Source organism: Canis aureus, chromosome 10 (genome assembly GCF_053574225.1).
Source record: "Canis aureus isolate CA01 chromosome 10, VMU_Caureus_v.1.0, whole genome shotgun sequence".
Taxonomy (NCBI): Eukaryota; Metazoa; Chordata; class Mammalia; order Carnivora; family Canidae; genus Canis; species Canis aureus.
This window is the reverse complement of record NC_135620.1, coordinates 21,025,494-21,038,229: the sequence shown is the minus strand read 5'-3', so window position 1 is coordinate 21,038,229 and position 12,736 is coordinate 21,025,494. Positions and strand designations below refer to the sequence as shown.

Below are 12,736 nucleotides of genomic sequence, written 5' to 3'. Positions count from 1 at the left end.
GAGAAGTGGTTGAATTCTGGATATATTTTGAAGGTTAAGCCAAGAAAATTGGCTGACAGGTTGGATATAAGTTCGAGAGAAAGACAGCAATCAAGAAACAGAACACCAAGTTTTTTGGTCTGAGCATTAAAAAGAGGGAGCTGCCATTAACTGACATGGAGAAGACGTGGAAGAGCAAAGCCTCATCTCCTAACAGGATGTGAGAAGGGACTTAGGAAGAGAAATAAAAATGGGCCTCCTTATCCATTGAAGGTACATAAACTGAATTGACTCATAAGTCAAAGGCAAGAAACAAGGTTAAAAAAAAAAAAAGAAAAGAAACATGGCTAGATGAGGAATAAGGGATAAGGGAAAAGCATAAAGGATGAGCAGGTGATGGTCTATATGAATCCTGGAGCCAAAAAAAAATAAAAACAAAAAACAAAAAAACTCACCAAACAATCTCTTATCTACCTATTTACCTCTCCCCACCCATTCATCTAACAGGTAACGGAGTTCCACAATGCAATTAACCTATAAGGAAGTTTACCATTTGTTGAGGTGTAGTATCAAAGAATATCCACAATTTATTTTAAAGGCTATTATATGTTCCTACCCTTTCCCAACTACTTATCTGTGTGAGCCTCAATTTTCTTCATGTATTGCAAACATTGCACCAGATTGAATAAGGAACTATGTAATGAACTTATTATGTTTAGACAACAAATACGTATTTCAAAAACTTGGTTTAATTTCTACTACAGTAAATATGGAAAGACATACCACATGAACTACACTTTTTGGGGTCTTCAACTTTAAGAAGGTCTGGAGACCAAACAGTTTGAGAACTGCTGGTGAAAAAGATGCCTAAGATTCTTTTTAGTGTCAAGATTTCATGAACCCTACAATACACAACAATGTAATTATCTAAAACCTACTAAATATTTAATCTATGCAGAATTATAAAACATACAAAATACACATTTGTATATAACAAATACCTCATTTCTAGACTGCTTAAGGTTAAATTAGTGCTTTACAAGTAAAAGGAATTTAGAAGACTGTAGTTCATTTCCCAGTTTAGTTGATACAAAGACATGTCAATTAAAAAATTTGTTATGATTTCAAAATTTTAAAAAAATTACCATAGTTATTAATCAGCCTACTGAGTAGCAAATTATACAAACTTTTGTATACGTCTTTTAATTTCTCTTCAAGTTATGACTTGATTATGATGTCTCTTAACTTTTCCTGTGAATAAAAATTACACCACCCGTTTGCCTTATCAAATGGTTATACAAAATCTTTCCCTTTCATTCTTTTATCACTTAGGCTATCTCATTTTGACTCATTAAATTATTACAGATATTTACTATTCTAAAAATTGCATTTTTCTCTTCTAAAAAATAAATGCATTTTTATCAAAAGTAATTTTAACATGTAGAAATTTTATTAAACATGGAATATTTTCTCTAGTTTGTACTTTCCTCTTTATGAAACCAATTCTTGGAATTATAAAGGCTACTACAAATAATTTTCCATTTTTTGTTTTCTTTCTAAGGGTCCTTTCCCTACATTTACACAAAGCTAGATAAAGGAACACTTAGGAAGCTCAAAACAGAGACAATGTATATGTATATGCAGTATGATTTTATACAAAAAAGGAATCATTATTCATTATTTTAAAAGAACATGTATTAGGAGTATTAGGAAGTTCATATATTAGTGTCAGTAGACAGATTGTCTTCAACTAGAGCAAGTGACCAAAAGCCAAAGCAAGCATAGCTCATAAATTGTGGCAGATTAACTTTTATTGTCAAGATAGGAATTAAAATAAAGTCTGTATAGTTGAGCTAAATGAATAGAAATTCCTTCTGTAGTTCTAATACTTATTCTCCTTAGTTTTAGTCACCTGCCGTAAAGACAGAAATTTTGTGGGTTTCTGGGTTGGTTCAGCTGCTCTTCCTTTGACCACAGCTACATTCATGTTCTTTTCAACCGGCAACTTGCTGTCTTAGAGCAAATGACCCTAAAGAGGTGAGCCATACCAAACAAGTGAAGGTTATCTTATAGTAGTGATGCCTTCAACTATCAAGTAGTAATTTTTATGTCATATAACCCCTCTATTTTCATCATTTCCTCTTAGTGGCTAAGAAAATTATAAGGGCTTTGTAATAATTGAAAGACTCAATTACTATACCTCTTCTATTTTCTTGGGAGAAGTTTCACTCTTATTACTTTTGAATTCTTCATTTATCTTTATTCTGGCTGCTAGAGAAAGAAAAAAATATATAATTATTTCTTTTCTAATTCATAATTCCTATCCCAAGAATGTATATGTTACTTGTTATAAATGACTACTTCTCTAGTAGTCGAAATAGTTTTGCCCCATGTGAAACTAATTCTAAAAAATTAGGTATTTATTTAAAAAGTGTCCTGGAAGCCTTTGACAGGCTGGCAAATTTGTAATTAAACCTAATGTATTCTAATACTTTTGTTTCCTGCTTTTTACTTCCAAGTTCATTTGTATACTTATAGCTATCAGATTCCAATGAATAATTTTCAATGCTTTCTTTCCATGAATCTAAAAATTTAAATTAAATGCCTTAAGATGGCAAAACTCAATACATACAAGCATGTTAAATTTCACACACACACACACACAAATAAAATAAAGACACAGTAGCAAAATATATATATAAGTGGTTTGGGTGGCACGTAAAGTGAATGATAAATAAACCTTTTGTTCCTGTATACCACTGACACTTTAACATCATTATAGCATAATATAGTCTAATCTGAAACTCTTATTGTTGCTGTGAGCATATAATGGAACAACCCATGTAAAGTGCATGGTAATTATGCAATGTTAGTAGTTCTCATATCATTTAATAACACTTAAAATGCTGTTGATGGAGAAGAGCCAGAAAACCTTCCTTCTATGCTTTATATATTTCAGTATAAGGTGGTGAAGATTGGGATTTGGAGTCAAACTGCTTAGGCTAATTCCCAGGTCTACCTCTTACTACTAAGATGTGGGACAAATCCTTTCACATTTTGTCAGTTTTTTCCCATTGGAAAAAAAAACAGAAATTATAACAGTAACTACCTCACATGGATCTATGAAGATTTAAATGGGGCGGTCCCCGCCGGGGACGAAGAAGGGCGGCGGGGAAAAAAAAAAAAAAAAAAAGATTTAAATGAATTTGGTAAAGTATATATAACATGAAATATATACTTTAATGTTCAAGAAATTATTCTTGGTGAATTACAAAAACTTGAATTCCTGATGGGGATACTACCTAGGTGTATCCTAGGTGCCCTCTTAAAGAGCTGCAGAAATCTATGTAGTATTGCACATGACCAACACAGAACCTAAGCTTTAGAGCTATGACTTCCAGATATAATAGAAGCCACTTAAAACGTGAAATAATAAGTCTGTAATCATTTGGAATACATTCTCTTTCATAGCTGCTATCACTTCTAGAATGATATAATATGAAGTATCTGGTCCTAGAGAGTGTGAAAATGTGATTATATAATAGAGAAATAAGTTTAATGACTTGACAAGCAATGGAGCATGCTGAAATTCTGATGTTTCCTGATTCTTTATGAAAACTTGATCTTTGAAAATTTTTCTTTAAGTATATACTCCTCAAACTAGTGTAATGTAAAGTAATCTTTATACAGCGTAACATTACAGGAGAGATGTGAAGATCATTCTCTAAGATGGGTCTTTAAAAAAAAAAGATGTTATTTATTTATTCATGAGAGACACAGAGAGACACAGGCAGAGGGAGAAGCAGGATCCATGCATGCAAGGAGCCCCATGCGGAATTCGATCCAGGGACCCTGGGATCATGCCCTGAGCCGAAGGCAGACGCTCAACCACTGAGCCATCTAGGTGTCCCTCTAAGATGGATCTTTTTTTTTTTTTTTTAAAGATTTTTTATTTATTTATTCATAGAGACAGAGAGAGAGGCAGAGACATAGGCAGAGGGAGAAGCAGGCGCCATGCTGGGAGCCCGACGTGGGACTCGATCCAGGGTCTCCGGATCACGCCCTAGGCTGCAGGCGGCGCTAAACCGCTGCGCCACCGGGCTGCCCCTCTAAGATGGATCTTGATCATACAAGTTCTCTTGGATATATCAGTAGCCATGTGAAGAACTGACTTACTCCAAAGTGGCAAAAAATGAACCTACCTTTTTAATTTTTTTTAAAGATTTGGTTTATTTATTCATGAGAGACACAGGCAGAGGGAGAAGCAGGCTCCATACAGAAGGCCGACATGGGACCTGATCCCTGGACCCCAGGATCACGCTCTGGACCGAAGGCAGGTGCTAAGACGCTGAGCCACCCAGGGATTCCCTAAACCTACCTTCTAATGCTCTGGTATCATTTTTAAAAACCTGTTGTCTGGTCCTGTGTAATGTTTTAAAGAGCTGTAAAACCTGTAAAAAAAAAAAAATCAGAATTCAGACCTTAAAAAAGATTTATATTTTATGTAATTACAAGGATTACAAAGTGTTTCTCTTCTGCTACTTAGACTATTTTTCAAAATAGCTGGTGAAAACCAACGTTTGCCAAAACAACTTTCCATTCGTTATTTACTTTTAGATTGTAAAAAATTAGCTTTATTTACAAAAATAATACCAAATTCTTTGAAAAAGAAAAACAACAAAGGATGGTTAAAAAAACGTTAATAATCTCTCTGCCAAAATCAGACTGCTATAGTAACAAACTTTGTCCGGTATGTATTTGTTCTCACTTTTCTTAACATACTGAGGCCTTTCATCTGCTCTTAAAGTTTACACACAGATACACAAACTCATGAACTTATTATATCTTACGAGAGCCCAGAAGGAAGATGTTTCAGATAATTTAGTAAAATGTAATTGTGATTTCCCAAAGAGAAGTGGAATGCTGATACTTCAGAATATACTAAGACCGTTAAAAAAATAGAAGAGCCTGACATTTTGGTAGAAGACAGATTGTGTAGAGGCTTTGGTGTTAGGCCAAGCCTACCTCATACTTATCAGGTTTAAAAACGTACTCAATATTGTTCCCTCAATATTGCTTTTTCTCCTGTCTTCTCAATTGTAGAGAATAGAAGACACTGAGTTTTTCAAGTTGGAAATCTCTAGGCAATTCTTTAAATCTACATTACTCTTTGTGTAGAAATTTTAGGAATGCTTGTTTTTGATATTCTCCATCCCTGAAAATTATTTAAGTTCAGACCCTCCCATCTCCTGTTTAGACTACTTAACACAGATTTGTCACTCTGCCACTATTCCCTCCTTTCCTTCAATCCATTCACTAGATAAAATAGCTAATATTTATTTACTAAGTATACCCTGTGTGCTAGGCAGTTTTAGGTATTTACATATATTAGAAAATCTGTAACATGAAAGGCAGACATCAAAACAGAAACAGGAAACATGGAGCAAAAAACATAAAAACAAAAATCAAACCACAATGAACTTCCTCAGAAACATAAGTAACTGCAAAGATGGAATAATAACAAAAAGAAATCATAGCAAATTAAAAAAGGAAAGTTCAGAAAACGCCCCAAAGCTCTCAGACATCAAATGAATGATAGCAAATATTAAGGTGAGAAAAAACAGCCAAGAAATAGAATAAAAACACAGAAATTGAGGGGAGAAATGAAAATTAAGAGAGTAGTCTAGATGGACCAACAGTGGGATGCCTGGGTAGCTCAGCGGTTGAGCATCTGCCTTTGGCTCAGGGAGTGATCTTGGGGCCCAGGGATCGAGTCCCACATCAGGCTCTGCACAGAGAACCTGCCTCTCCCTCTGCCTATGTCTCTCTGCATCTCTCATGAATAAATAAGTATCTTAAAAAAAAAAAAAAAGATGGACCAACAGTTACATTAATAGGGTTTATAACAAGAACAGTGGGGGGCCTGGGTGGCTTGGTTAAGCATCCATCTCTTCATTTCAGCTCAGGTCATGATCCCAGCATTCTGGGAAGGAGCTCCTGAGTTGGGATCTGCATTCAGCACGGAGTTTGCTTAAAATTCCCTCTCTCTCAAATAAACAGATCTTAAAAACAAAAAATAAAAAACAAAAACAAGGGATCCCTGGGTGGCGTAGCGGTTTGGCGCCTGCCTTTGGCCCAGGGCGTGATCCTGGAGACCCGGGATCGAATCCCACATCGGGCTCCCGGTGCATGGAGCCTGCTTCTCCCTCTGCCTGTGTCTCTGCCTCTCTCTTTCTCTCTGTGTGACTATCATAAAAAAACAAAAAAAAAAACCAAAAAAAAAAAACAAAAACAAAAACAGAGAAAGAAGACAAAAGAAATTAAAAGGAGAAAAATGTCACCAAGTAAGGTGCAAAAGTTACTTGATTGAAAAAACTCCAAGTGCCAAATCAAAACTTGTACTATAGTACATCATGATAAAAATTCGGCACAATGCTAATAAAAAGAAAAATTTCGAAGATAAAAAAAAGTTCACATACAAAGGACAGAAAATCAGAACATCTAACTTCTAAATAGCATCACTGTGAGAAGACAATAGTCTAATTTCTTCAAGTTTTAAAAAAATACCCAGCTTAGAATACCGTATATAGCCAAATTATCACTTAATGCAGCAGGAAACAGACATTTTTTTAAAATGTGGAGTGTCTTACCTGCCATACATCCTTTCTTGTAAAGCTATAGAATAATGTGCTCCACAAGGGGATGAACTGGTGAGACAGGTGATCCAACACAGAGATGGTGAAGGACAAATACATGTCAGCATTTGTGCAGCCAGCCTAGAAGGCAACTAGTCTGGACTACAGAAAAAGGTTGAACTGCTCCAGAAAAGATGTTCCCAGGAAAAAAAATCAAACTGACACTGATTTTGGGAACAGATAAGTAGGAAACCAACCAATGTTAATAAAATCAAGGCTATTAATTTCAAGAGAAACAGAATTAGAAAAGAAAGGCAATGTAATCATATATTAGAGGACTCAGAGGTGGACAATTTAATACAACCATAACAAAAAAAAAGAAAAAGAAAAAGTGATTCACCAAGATTTGTGTAATGAAAGGACTAAGACATAAGGGGGGAGCTTAGTCATCAACTTTCCTTTTTTATTTTATTTATTTATTTTTATTTTTTAGAGATTTTATTTATTCATGAGAGACACACACACACAGAGGCAAAGACATAGGCAGAGGGAGAAGCAGGCTCCATGAAGGAAGCCCGACATGGGGCTCAATCCTGGGTCTCTAGGATCACACCCTGGGCTGAAGGCGGCGCTAAACTGCTGAGCCACCAGGGCTGCCCAACTTTTCTTGTTAAAAGTCAGTAAATAGCACCTCCAAAGAGAAAAAATTTAATGAATAGCAGTTTAAATATGTTCTTTAGAAACATGGAGGCAAATATGAGAATAGCTAAAAGACTTAAAAGCACTTTTCTCTGGGGAGCCAGAATTGGGAGTATTAGAAGGAAGTACACACCTGTTAGTTTCTATAGTAACACTATTTGATTTCTTAAACCTTACACATTTATCAACTTTATAAAAACTAAAAAAACTTACTTTAGAAAGAGAAAGGGAAAAGACATTACCAAAAAAGAGATTACACAAGCCTTGACTGGAAGAAAATATTTGCGAACCATATATCTGGTAAGGGGCTATTATCTGGAACATTTAAAGAACTTTTACAATCAGTAACTAAAACATAGACAAAGGATTTCAAAAGACATTTCTCTAAAGATAAACAAATGGTCATCAAGGCCATGAAAAGATGTGTAATATGATTTGGTATCTGGGAAATACAAATTAAATCTCAGTGAAGTACACTTAGGCCCAGCAAAATGGCTGTAATGAAAAAGAAAATCAGGAACGAGTATTGGGAAGAATGTGGAAAACCTGGAACTCTTTTGTTATTATCTGATCTAGCAATTCCATACTTAGGTATATACCCAAGAGAAATGAAAACATGTTTACTCAAAAACCTATACATGAATCATCATAGTAGCATTATTCACAAGAGTCAAAAAGTAGAAACAACTCAATTCTATCAATTCATGAACAAACAGATAAAATGTGGTATATCCATACTGTTACCACTTGAACTGTGTTCCCAAAAAGGTCATGTTGTAGTCCTAATTCCTAGTACCTGTAAAATGTGACTTTATTTGGAAAAAGGGTCTCTGCAGATGAATTAGGTTAAGATGAGATCATTAAAATGGGCTCTAATACAATATAAGTAGTATTTTTTTTTAAAGATTTTATTTATTTATTCATGAGAGACACAGAGAGAGAGGCAGAGAGACATAGGCAGAGGGAGAAGCAGGCTCCATGCGGGGAGCCCAATGTGAGACTCAATCCCAGACCCCGGGATCACGCCGAGTCGAAGGCAGATGCTCAACCGCTGAGACATCCATGTGTCCCTATAACTAGTATTCTTAAAAGAAGAAGCAAATGCCATGAGAACACAGACACACACAGACGGCCATGTGAAGACAAAGGGAGGGCTCAGAGTGATGCAAGAATAAGCCAGCAAGCCAATGAGCCGATGGACACCAAGGATTGACCGCCATTATCAGAAGCTGAGAAGAAGCAGGGATTCTACCAAGTTTCAGAGGAAACATGGCTCTGCTGGCACCTTCATTTCAGACTTCCAGCCTCCAGTACTGTGCAGACAATAGCTTTCTGTTGCTTTAAGCCATCTAGTTTGTGGTATTTTGTTAGAACAGCCATAGGAAACTAATACAGATTTTGGTACTGGGAAGCAGGGTACTGCTAATGAGTACCTAAAAATATCAGAAGTGGCTTTGGAATTGAGATGTGTAGAGACTGAAAGAATTCTGAGGTGTCTGACAGTAAAAGACAAGACTGCCTTGAAGATTGTTTGTGGAAATATGGACTTTAAATGTCCACAGAAATCCAGGCAGTTTAATATTACAAGTTAGAAGACAAGTTGCATGGGATTAAGAGTGGAGAGTTAAATAAATCTAATCATTTTACAAGTTTAGGGAAAAAAGAAAGTAATTTCATTAACACAACAGACAGCATCCCTAATTTAAGAACTAGTATACACAAAAATAAATTCAAAATGGATTAATGGGGCAGCCCCAGTGGCACAGCAGTTTAGCGCCACCTGCAGCCCAGGGCGTGATCCTGGAGACCCTGGATCAAGGGTGCTTCTCCCTCTGCCTTTGTCTCTACCTCTCTCTCTCTCTCTCTGTGTCTCTATGAATAAATAAATAAAATCTTTTAAAAAAAATGGATTAAGGACCTTAATATGAAACATGAAACCATAAAAATCCTAGAGAACATAGGCAGTAACCTCTTTGATATTGGCTGTAGCAACTTCTTTCTAGATATGCTTCCTGAGGCAAGAGAAACAAAAATAAACCACTGGGAATACATCACAATAAAAAGCTTCTGTGCAGTGAAGGAAATAATAAAACTAAAAGGCAGCCACAGAATGGGAAAAGATATCTGCAAATGACATATCTGATAAAGGGTTAGTATCTAAAACAAAGAACTTGTAATACTTAATACCCAAAAAATGAATAATCCAGTTAAAAAAGAAGACATGAATAGACATCTTTCCAAACAAGACATACAGATGGCCAACAGACACATGAAAAGATGCTCAACGTCACTCATCAGGGAAATACAAATCAAAACTACAATGATTTGGGATCCCTGGGTGGCGCAGCGGTTTGGCGCCTGCCTTTGGCCCAGGGCGCGATCCTGGAGATCCGGGATCGAATCCCACATCGGGATCCCGGTGCATGGAGCCTGCTTCTCTCTCTGCCTCTCTCTTTCTCTCTCTCTGTGTGACAATCATAAATAAATAAAAATTAAAAAAAAAAAAACTACAATGAGTTATCACCTCACACCTATGAGAATGCCTAAAATCAACACAAGAAGCAACAGGTGTTGGTGTGGATGTGGAGTACAACTGCACCAATAGGTACTTACCCACAGAATACAAAAATACTAATTCAAAGAGTTATATGCACCTTGATGTTTATAGCAGCATTACTTACAATAGCAAAATTATGGAAATAGCCCCACTGTCCAGGGACTGATGAATGGATAAAGAAGACATGACATATAAATATACAATGGAATATTACTCAGCCATAAAAAAGAATGAAAATTTTCCATTTGCAATGTTGTGGATGGAGCTAGAAGGTATTATGTTAAGTGAAATAAGTCAGAGAAAGACAAATATGATGTGATTTCACTCATATGTGGGATTAAAGAAACAAAACAAATGAGTAAAGGGGAAATAAAGGAAGAGAGGCAAACCAAGAAACATACTCTTAACTATAGAGAACAAACAGATGGTTATCTGAGGGGGGATGGATTAAATAGGTGGTGGGGAATAAGGAGTGCACTTGCTGTGATTAGAACCAAGTGTGGTGTGGAAGTGTTGAATTATGATATTGTGACCTGAAACTAAAATTACTCTGTAGGTTAACTAACTGGCATTTAGATAAAAACTTAAAATAACAGAACTAGTATAAGAAAAAGAAAATGTCCTCGGTACTGTCTTGGAACTATTAAGAGCTAATGTTACCTTGGAGTCAATAAATTTTTATTAAAATGCAAAAAACAAGGTCACAGATTATCTTCTCTCCCTCATTTACTTATACTAACTGGATAATTTAGGTAGTGTAAATGGCACGTGGATTCTCTACAGATCAGTTGGAACAAGATATTGTTACTTACTGTAAACTTGGACAAGTTACTCAGCTTTTTTGTCTACATTTTCTTACATAATGTGTTAATATTAAAGATGTATGGGGTAATTTCTGAACTAGGTTTCAATTTAGTTATTACCTACCTATCTCTTCTAAGTCTAGGTTATATGCCCTTCCTGAGTACATCCACAGCACTGAGCACTTACTATACTGTATGGGAATCAAATGTTTACTTGCTGTAGTCCCATACTTCCTCAAAGGCTATGTATTCTTTACACTTACCGTAAGTTATCTTCTATATGTGGTAGACCTCCTCAAAAGGGTTTTTGGAATGAATCTTACTTATTTTGTATTCAGGTTTTCCAAGCAATTTCCCACTTCAAGGACTTTCCATTTACTACTTCCTCTTTCTGAATTACTCTTTCCTCTCTTCTTCTGGCTAATTTCTAACCAAATTTCAGTCCTCAACTTACCTTTTAATTCTAGGAGAGCCTTTTTTTCTTCTTTAGAGTAGGCTCCCTGATGGAGCCTAACCACAGGGCTCCAACTCAGATCCTGAGATGAAGACCTGAGCTAAGATCAAGAGTAGGATGCTAGGATGCTCAACTGAGCAGGCACCCCAAGATTTTTTTTTTTTGCATCCCTCTGGAGAGGTTAAACCCCAGTTATAAGCTCACAAAATACATCATATTTCAATTCAAAATCTCCCTACCTGCTAAATTTCTTGATGAAGGCAAAAGTGGTCTGTTTACCGTTGCATCCACTATGCCTAGACAGTGTAGGCTAAATGCTGGCTGGAAGGTATTATTGGCAGGTATTATGGATAGTCAATAAATTATCTGAATAACTTTGTACAATTGTTTCTACTTGTGTTCTGACAGATACTAAAATGTACTGAGAACACCAAAGTAGTACAGGAGGCACCGCCTGATGGTTCCTTATTACTGACCAACCATAAGCATTGCTTTTTCCTCACTGTACTGTAACAGGCCTTTCCCCCCTCTTTACCATGCTTATATTGCAGCCAGTGACAGGGACAGGACTCGACTGGCCATGCTGATATTTAAAGTTAGGGACGGTCAGTCTCTGAGAAGTGTGCACCAGCCAGGAACGTGCATCAGTTGGACAAGAGCTGAATCTGAGACCAGGTCCTGAGGAAAGCACCCGATGAGGCCATCACTTCCCAAGGTCATTGCGAGTACTCAGGTCTCGTGTTCATTTTTGGCAAGTGATTCTGCCGCGATTTTCCGGTTATCTGACTAAATTTTTCTCCCATCTGACCTTTCATTCATTAGATGGTTGCAAACGCAGGCTGCCTTTGTCGTCTCGTCCACCTCTCAAGGATGTTAAAAAGGTCCCTCAGACAAACACTCGGTGTGGGGATGAAACAGGTGCAGAGTTTGCATGACGGAGAAACAAACTATTTGCACCCTAGGAGGCGAGGAAGGAAGCACTGGTACCACCCTCCCTCCTTGCACCCGCGCAAACCCTCCACTGCCCTTCGACGGTGGTCACCGGGCTCCTCAGCGGCAACGTTCACATGCTCCGTGGGGGATCCTGATCCCCCATCTGCTGAGATTCCAGACAACCTGTGCAAGGCCGTCCATTTCCCCTCCCTGTCCGCAACGCACCCAAGCCCTCCTGGCCCCCGTCACCTTGGCCGCCTGACCCATGGCTCTCCTCACCGCGGCCGCCACCTCTCCTGCGGTCGAGTCGCCCCGCCTCTCGGCGACCAATCACTGCCCGGCGTGGGCCGTCCAACTTCGAAGCCACGTTCCTGAAGTGTCGCAACCAATCACCGCGCAGAATCCCCTTTTTAGCCCCGCCTTCCACGGAGGAACACCGGAGACGAGTATGCTACTGGTAAGACCGCGAGAAGCTGCCAAGCCCAACTACTGGAGAGAGGAGAACGGAAATGACCTGAACGCCATGTTAGTTAGGGGCAGAGCCACTTCCGGTCTTTTCTGACGCGGTCAAGTGGCGGTGGGTGGGTTGAGAGGTAGCGGGTGGCTTTGTCGTCTCTACGTTAATCCTATTGTTTGGGGGTTGGGGTTAACTATTAGAGAACCTTTATGTTAACGT

The 12,736-nt window shown here is 37.7% G+C and overlaps 1 protein-coding gene across 6 annotated transcripts in view; it reads right to left on the bottom strand.

The window, feature by feature from the left end:
- The window catches only part of LYRM7 (LYR motif containing 7), a 28,073-nt gene extending 15,442 nt beyond the window's left edge, over positions 1 to 12,631 (bottom strand). For 2 of the 6 annotated variants that reach the window (XR_013387613.1, XM_077911547.1), the window contains exons 1-3: positions 12,286 to 12,631; positions 4,358 to 4,430; positions 2,180 to 2,250 (exon numbers count right to left, since the gene is read on the bottom strand). Coding sequence is in view for 5 of the 6 variants with exons in the window: in XM_077911547.1 (XP_077767673.1) it covers positions 2,180 to 2,250; positions 4,358 to 4,430; positions 12,286 to 12,327 (186 nt within the window). In the remaining variant the exon portion in view is untranslated. The remainder of the gene's footprint in view (positions 1 to 2,179; positions 2,251 to 4,357; positions 4,431 to 12,285) is intronic. The other 4 variants (XM_077911544.1, XM_077911543.1, XM_077911546.1 and 1 more) reach the window with 4 other exon arrangements.
- Positions 12,632 to 12,736: the final 105 nt, after the last annotated feature.